At 31.5% G+C, this 9,154-nt stretch overlaps 1 protein-coding gene across 1 annotated transcript; it reads right to left on the minus strand.

Annotated features, from left to right (window-relative positions):
• Positions 1–575: 575 nt before the first annotated feature.
• LOC148781803 (putative 2-oxoglutarate-dependent dioxygenase AOP1) lies at positions 576–7,563 on the minus strand. The gene is made up of 3 exons (XM_088868907.1): positions 7,075–7,563; positions 3,982–4,303; positions 576–1,125 (listed from the first exon to the last, which is right to left on the minus strand). Exons 1-3 carry the CDS (start codon positions 7,446–7,448, stop codon positions 877–879), a joined length of 945 nt encoding a protein of 314 aa, XP_088725033.1. The 5' UTR covers positions 7,449–7,563; the 3' UTR covers positions 576–876.
• Between the last annotated feature and the right edge of the window lie 1,591 nt (positions 7,564–9,154).

Genomic DNA, 9,154 nt, shown 5'->3' on the forward strand with positions numbered 1-9,154 from the left:
GAGAGTTCAACGACGCTTATTGTGTTGTTGATATTTGTCAGCCTTCATTGTGTCCTAATTAACCGCTGTCTTGTTTTTGGGATGATTTTAGCTTATAAATTGATGTTTTTCGAGCCAATTTGGAGGACCTACAGGTGAAAAGAAACCCTAACTACGATTCGTAGTCTTAGAATGCTCCAACTTTGAAACCCTAGGCCTAGAACTATGAAGCCCTAGATATAGGAACTCCAACTCTGCGGAAACATAAATATAAACAAACCTTTTCAATCAATAGCCCTAGATGTAAATTCTTAGGAATGACTATCTTTCCCAAAGAACATCCATTCAAGGTCATCAATGTTGAAGATCAAGGAATAAGGAGTTTTTCTTCACCATCTGATCAAGGGCCAACTCCGGCTGCTGGTGTTTTTTTCTTTTGTTTTAGTTTTCTTTATTATTTCTCATTGTTTTCTTGCATGCATCTTTATTTTCGTTGTAGATCTATTATTCTTGTTTAGTTTTTATTTTCTTCTTGTTTTACCTTTATTTCTGATTCTTTTGGATACTACACAACCTACGTTGACCTCGGCCGCAAATTCGTAAGGAATGGGTTTGTTTAAATTCATATTTTGACTTTTGAAAATATGAGTTTGGACACAACCTCTGACGGATCAGATCAGTCCGGTCAGTCTTAGAATTGCATGTAAACAGTGACCACTAGTATATCACTGATAGAAAAGCTGAAAGTGGCAGTGGGTTGATCGACCACATAAACTGATTTAATAATATTGATAACTCACAATTACGAAGAAAACAAGACGTAAAACAACTACCATCAGTGCCATAGACATTGGAACCAAAGAAAAGTGTCTAAGCAAATCATAATTGAGAGTGTGTCTAGATGCCTGCAAATTCCTTGAGGCCATACTCCTTCTGATTTGTCCTGTGGAAGTAGTAGAACTTATAGTATGCATGAGTGTCGAAGGGTTTAAAAAGCTTAGGGTGATTTTCGTCCACGAGCTCTTGGGGGGCCTCAATCAATACATTTGGAATTGGGAATGAAAATATCCCACAAGAATATCTGTCCTCGTATCCCTTATGCATCACCCGATGTCTTACCGGATGAAGCCTACCATTGGTCCATGCCTGAAATGAATATTCAGAAAAATGAATGCAACAAAAAAATATGTTTGTTAACTAGATTTTGAATAAGAGAAAACTAGCTATATTCTAAAAGAAGCTATGGCTCATTGAAAAGAAACTCGCAAAACTGAGAATCATTACAATTACAATTTCTTGAGACAAAGTGACCTTTAAATCTAAATCTAAACTGTCATTGCCCATCATCGGCACATGCAAGAGTTGATTCCGGCTGTCTACGGGTATGATGGTCTGTATGGTCTGTTACATAGGACAGGATCAACATGGATGTGGGCATTTCAAAGATAATCACATATTATATGATTATAAATACTAATAAATTTTCTTTTGTTTTTATCATACACATAGTAGTAATAGGGTGTGGTTTGTATAGAGTGTAAACTTTAAACAATCAAAGTAAGGCGCGCATATAAATCTTGGTAAAAGATGTAGTTTTGATAAAAAAAATAAAAAACCCTTTCAATGTCCTAGACTTTTATTTTCAAACCAAACTATAAAATTTAAAGTCGACTAGTGGTTTAGATTGAGTAAATCTAAAAATACTTAAAAAATTCTTAAAATAGACACCTTATATAATATGTTTCAAGATGCACAATTTTTAGGACTTTATAATCTGATTTGAAATTCAGTATTTATAATCTAATCTAAATAATATACCTACAATTGTAATTCTAATTATATGATGGGATTGTCTAGAAAGAGGCCATTTATCTTTTGTACATGGTTGTCACAATCATTCTTTTCCTTTAAATTTCAAAATGGATAGTTGTAAGGGTATCACTTAATGGACACAAAGTTCCAAAAAAAAAAAAAGGAAAAAATTCGTATAGAACCCTAATTCCTCATATTATTTCATGGTAGACCCTCTTTTCGTTTTCTTTCAAGAAAATCCCTAAGAAGTTCACCATACCCCCTTATCTCTTATCTCCATCTTTTATTGACTTTTGACCATAAAAATTAGCCCCAACAAATATTTTTTTTATCATTTCATCCTAAAAAAAATTTAACCCTCTTTTTCTCTTTCTACCCATTAAAAACGTTTTAGAGTTGAAATGGTATAAAAAACTTTTTTGGGGCTAATTTTTATGATCAAAAGTCAATAAAAGAGGGAGATAAGAGATGAGGGCGTATGGTGAAATCTTTAGGGGTTTTCTTATGCTGCTTGGAAGAAAAGCGGAAGGAGGGTCTACTATGAAATAATACAAGGAATAAGGGTTCTATACGAAATTTTCCCAAGAAAGAAATTCTCGAACTTCGTAACTCACCCCAAGCCATCATATTTGATATCTAATGAGTGGGAAGGATTATGACCTCCATGTACGAAAGATAAATGGTGTCTTTGTAGACAATCCCATATTAAATATACACTATTTTATTCCAATGAGTAATCACATAAAAACAAAATTTGAATACACACCTGGAAAATATCTTTTTAGCCCGATTAATATAAGCCTTCTAGTTTGTTAAGATCTTAGATCCAAAACTTATGAAGATTTTTCCCATTTCCTTTTGTCTTAGATAGCTATGTTATCATTAGATGAACAATATTGAAAACTAAAAAAATAGTTTTGAGTTCGTAAATGCCTAGATCTTGAAATTCACCAATTGGATATTCTAGATTCATTGTTTGAGGGGACTCATTTTAACCATATCTATGATGTAAATTGATTTTTTTTTTTTTTTTTTTTAAATTGACTATTGGTATGAGGAATACGTATGTGCAATTTTTTGGGTCATCAAATGGTACAAATATAGATTTCTAGATGTGTGGTTTCCATATATTACTATACAACCATTACATGAAATGGTTGATTGATTCTATGCAATGGTTTTATCATAATATAATGAAACAATCTAAAAAAACCATGCATGCACTATTTGTTTGACCATGTTTTTCAAACATATACTCTTTTTATTTTGGTCAACGATCACAAAAGAATAAAATGGAAAAATACAACTTAGAAAATATTTTTTAACTAACTTAAAATAGGCCATCTATTTTACATGTTAGAGCTTTAGAAGGATTTGTTTCCTTTCTCTAGATTTTGTAGATAGACTTTGTTATTATTAGATGAAGAATCATAAATATGAAAATAGTTGATTTTGATTTCCTAGAGGCCTAGATCTTAAATTTCACCATGTGGACGATTTAGATTTGTTATTGGATGGGGACTTATTTTGATTGTATCCAAGGTGCAAATTGAATTTTTTTTTTTTAAGATTGATTGTCTCGATGAATTGAGTGCTTATGCAAACTTTGGGTAAAACAAATGCCACAAATATCAGTACTTTTGTACTCTTATTTAAAGAGAAATATCCCACAAAAATTAATTTTTTAAAGGGTGTGGTTTGTATAGAGCTGAGGCTCTAAACAATCAAAGTAAAGTGCAACTTCAAATAGTGCCAAAAAATGGGGTTTCAATACTGGAAATCTTTGTGATGACCTTAAAATATATTTTCATATTTAATTATAAAATTTAAAGTTTTAAACACAATATAAGTTGAGCAGATATATGAAAACTTGAAAATTGACGGTTCAAAAATGTATTATAAAATATATAATTTCAAAAACTTGAAATCCATTTTTTTCTCATATCATGCAACTTGATATCCAGATGATTAATTTGAGAATAATTGGGCATCAAAACAACCTCTTCTAGTGAATTTTTGAGGTGGGCTCTAAGTTAATTCTTTAAATTCTCAGCTTTATATAAAATTTTTCTTCCTTTAAAATAAAAGAAACATAGTTTATAATAACTCATTGAAACATTAACCTTCGTACTTTTAAGTATCATGAAATATTGACAATTCCTATGTATTAAGAGAGACAACGAGACCAACCATGAAAGTATCACCTATGGTGATAACTAGAGAGCCTCCCGAGGGCACCACTGGTGACCAGGATCCATCTTTAAATTGCACCTCGAGACCACCGACTTGGTCTTGGCACAGTATGGTCATCATGTTCTTGTCAGAGTGATCATGCAAGCCCTTCACTTGGTTGTCTCCTTTGGGGGCCGTGTACTTCATCATGCGAAAATGATAATTTGTGGTTCTCTCAAGGTCATCATTGTATTTCTCCACACCATAACTCTCCAAAACCATTATTCGAATTAGTCTAGAAACCCCTATTATCTTCTTTGTTGCTGTCTTTACCGTCTCGCTATGGCCAACAAAACCAACAATCGTTAGAAAACTAATGTTTTATGAAAAATAGATTGCTAAAGTTTTGTTTAGACATATTTCTGAGAAAAAAAGGAAACAAGGGATGTTTCTAAACAAGCTCATTTTTTTTAACAAAAAATCATACAAAGCAGGTGTATATATAAAACGAGCAGCTAATTTTAATTACAAATCGTGCGTTAGGCTTTGTGTTAGTGTGCTGTCTCTTGTCTTCTACCCGCCATTTGGAATGTCCCGATAAAGACTAGCCATCATTATTACGGTTATTTTTCATAACTCTATTAAAAATATATTTTTTAACTGTATATTTCTTAAATGTTTGTATTTATTTTAAGCTCTTTTTTCTATAACGCTCTTAAAAAAAATTATGTTGCCTGAGTCTATAAGAGGTATTGAGTTCAATTGACGGAGGGGGCTATATTTTATTTCGGAACTCTTTTTATCTTAACTCTTTAAAAAAAAAAATTTCTTACATCTCGTGAATTCTAAAATATGACCCCCTATTTTTTCATAACTAAAAACCAATCTTACATATCTGAAAAGAGATAAAAATGCTTGCACAATCTAGCAAAAGTGACATTTATTTTTGTAATTAATTAAATATGACTATGATATTATATCTATGATGTAATAAATCAATCAATATTGAAGCAAAAAAAACCAATGTTGGAAAAACTGGGCGTTCCAACTGCTAACCGCCCCGTTAGATTGGAACCGGCCATTGGCCGGTTCCGATTTTGGGCTTTTTGGTGATCAACAGGTATCTAAAAAAATTTCAAAAAACTATATATAAATTCTCAAAAAAAAAGGAATTTGGTTTGTAATGTATTTTCCATATTTTTTTATGTTATGGTAAGGATTAAAAATTGTTTTGGTCATTAATACTCACTTTAATTAAAAAATCGATTCATTAAAATTCATTAATTTTTAACTTCATTTGAATGTGTTTTGTTTTAATCATTATTTATATGCTTTTCATATTTTAGTTGACTTTTTGTTTTGCATCTTTTTTATTTTTTCAATAATTTTTTGATCGCCTAGGTTTTTTCACATACCAATCTTTTTATATGCGGTTAGAATGGTTAAATAAGATGGTTTACCGGTTAGACTGGTTAAACCACTTCAGGGCCTATGTGTTGTTAACCATTCCAGTTTGATTTTGCGAACACTGAAAAAAAACACAAAGCAATATAGTGGTTTTCAAGTTATTTCAATATCTTAAAAAAATAATAATAATCAGAATATTATTATTGATAAATTAGAAAAAAAATTTAGATTTTACAAATTTGTTATTGTTGATCGATATTAGCTCTATGATGCACAAAATCAGTCAATATTTTATCAAAAAAATCATGAATCTGCATAGGACTTTTGAAGTTGATTTCAAAAGCTTCAAAATAAACTAAACATCATAAAAAACTATGGAGAAATTAGAGAGATATAATAAAATTGACAATATTTTCACACACTAACGATGTTAGCTCTTTGATGCACAAAATTAGTAGAAAATGACAAAATAAAACCATTAATTTATATAGGGCTGTTGAAGGTTATTTCAAAAGCTTCAAAACAAGCCAAAATAATTTCAATTTGGTGTAGAAATCATCAAGAATAATGAGGTTTGACAAAAAAAACACGAGAATCCGCAGAGGGATTTTGTAGATAACTTCATTAGATTGAAAATGAACCCATAATCAATTAATTTCGTGAATAAATAAGAAAGAATGGAAGAGATTGGCAGATTTGTTTTTTTATGAACGAAGAACCCTAGAAACCTAATAATTTCGTAATAAATGTTGTTCGATTTGGGTTTTGAGGACCCAAATCTTAACATAAACATAATATTGTTGATAAAAACATGGAAAGATTCTAAAAATCGATAAAAATCACTCACAATGTTAATATTTTTAGTTTACAATAGTTTCCGTATTACAAAAAAGGAGTTTTGCATGGCAAATACGAAAACTCGGGTGATTTTCACATTTTTTGAACCGATTCTTCCATGTTTTCAGTGATTCTTGTTCACCCTGTTAGTCGGTCGAGGCCGAGTCGACTCACCAGAGTTTGAAAACCTTGTTCCTAAATCTCATAAGAATTATGAAAATCATATAATTCTTAATTATAAATAATATAACTGTGTTTTCCAATTTTTTGGGATTTTCACTATTTGTTTTATATTTTCTACGCATTTTCTAAGCGTTTCTACATCAAAAGTGATTCAAGTATTTCTTTAAAAAAAGGAAAATTGGGAAGTTAAAAAACCTTCTGGAAGTTAAAAAATCTTCTTTAGAACTACCCAAATCACATAAAGTTTAGTTCTAACTAATACAAAGGTGTTTTGTCAAAAATGGTTATATTTGTTTTTTTGAGTGTTAACGGTAATTTTATTGAGAAATGAGAAATTACAAAGAAAAAAGGCAAAAGAAAACGAAAAAAAGAAGAAAAGAAAAGAGGGGAAAAAGGTGGAAAAGGAGGGTTATAATTCTAACTAATTTGATGGGGATAGATCATCTACAGAAATGGTTACTTTAGCATACAAAAATGTCCTGGGTTGTGACGGTGATCAAATGCTCTTTGTAATTTATGTAATTCCGTAAAGAAAAGTTAACTTTTTTGTCCCAAAAAAAAAAAAAATTGAACCCGGAAACTGACATTCAATGTAAAATACAACATCTTTTCATGCCTGACCAAAACCCAATTCATGAAAATTATGAAAATGGGTCAACCCTTTAATGATGTGAATGAATTTACTTGAACTTGGGGTGTCCTTGGGGCCACATGAGGTTGGTAAACTGCTCAATGTTCTCCAACTGCTCGGCATGGTTGATGCTAGTGGCTTCATATAAAGGAGCATGTGATTTGGGCGCCCAATATCCATGGGCAAGAACCTCAGATTGGTTCTTCATCTTCGTTTCCAGGGGAAGATCAAAGAGTTCCTTCATAGCAGAGAAGAATTCCTTCTGCAGAGAATCCGGGAAGTTGGTATCGTACACGGCCTCGAAACACCCTAGGCCTTCAACAGCTTCTCGCACATCTCGTGTCAGCGTTTTCCATCTCTCAGTTCCTGGCTTCAAGACTCCTGAGAAATCAAGGACTGGTACTTTCATGAGAGATTGAGAACCCATGTTGAAGAGAAATGGGATTGATTTTTGCTGGGGTGAAAGGAAATAGGTCTGGATTTTTTTGTGTGTTTATTTGCAAGAGGAGCTTAGTATATATGGGGTTCGGGGCAAGTTCTTTTCCTCTCGTTAGTTACTAGGACATATAATAAGAAACTGGTTCATAGATACTTGTCGCTTGTTATTGGCAATTGATCCCAATGTCAACCAGTTAGTTAAATTAACTGTCACTGTTTATTAATTTATTCGCTATGACATTATTAGGCATGACACCATTGTTAAATTTATTAAGAGTGGAAGGTGATACGTATCATTCATATTATTTAATGGTTTAGGTGAAGTACAAGGAAAATAACATTCATAATTGTTGCTCAAGTCCAAAATAATATTCGTGCTTCCCAATTAGGGAAGGTTTGGATCGTTAATTCGTGTTCCCGATTCGTGGATAACCTAATTCAAGCCAAATTGGATTCAAGAAAATTTCAAAAAAATTTAAAAAAAAATTATAAATCCTTTTTATTGGGTTTCCAAGAAAAAGGTATTATGGATTTCTTTGTTTTAGAAAATTGTTGTTTCTGTAAGGTTGCAACGTTAAACAATCCAATTAAGGCGCACCTCGAAATTTTATCATACCATAACATATAATTTTGGGGTAAATTTCTTTTAAGATTATCTCAAAATCTATTTTCATATCTAATTATAAAATTTTAAACTCCAAAAATGGCTAAAATCAAAATAGATCTATAAACATATGAATATATTGAAAATGAACGGTTTAGACAATATGTTGCAAAATGCACTATCTCTAGACTCAAACTCTTTTTTTTTTCATATTCATGTATCTCAATGGGAAGATGAACAATTGGATGATATTTCAACATTAAAACAACCTTTTACAATAGATATTTGAGGTGCATCTTTACTTCTACATTTTAAGGTTCTAGCTATATATAAACTTTTTCCATAGTAACATGTCTTCTTTTTTCGGGTATTTGTTGATCATTACATTTAGGAAAATTGTTTCATGTGAGCTGGACCACATTTCTACATATGTGGTCCAGAACAGTAAAGCATCCATCTTAAAGATGGATGCAAGTAGCCAATCCATCTAAAAACAATAGAAACTAACGGTCCAAATATTTTCTTAATAGAATTATTATTTCTAGTTTTTCAAATTTATTTATTTATTCCTATTCATGATATCCATGTTAGAGATTATATGTCCTTAAAATTTGAGTCCAAAAATTCATATTTAAAATAGATTTTTAAGAGGCGCCACATTTCAACATGTGAGGGCTTAGCCCGCATGCTAACAGTGTCCGTACATTTGTTTCACAATCAGACTGGATCATATATTGTCAAAACTAGCGCATACAATTTTCAAGATGCAACCTAATACCAAAAAGAAATACTAAATGCTTCTTCTCCGCGTTCACTCTACTTGTTAAGTTGTTGAGACAAATCTATTAATTACTCCTTTGTTATATCTCCATTCAATTTTGCATCTAGATCAACTAGGTTGTGCTACTCATTTTCCTATTCAATATCACTCTTAGAAGTTCAAATATTAATGAACAAAAATGACCTTTCAAAGCCAATATGAATTCATTTGATTTCTCTTACGAGTGTTCAACCATTAGTACTTCAATTTCACTCACACCCAATGGCTGAACGACAAAGAGGAAGTACCTTGATAGCTATTTTCTCAAGGT

Source organism: Amborella trichopoda, chromosome 6, assembly GCF_054954075.1.
Source record: "Amborella trichopoda isolate Santa Cruz 75 chromosome 6, AtrichopodaSantaCruz75HAP2 v2.0, whole genome shotgun sequence".
Classification (NCBI taxonomy): domain Eukaryota; kingdom Viridiplantae; phylum Streptophyta; class Magnoliopsida; order Amborellales; family Amborellaceae; genus Amborella; species Amborella trichopoda.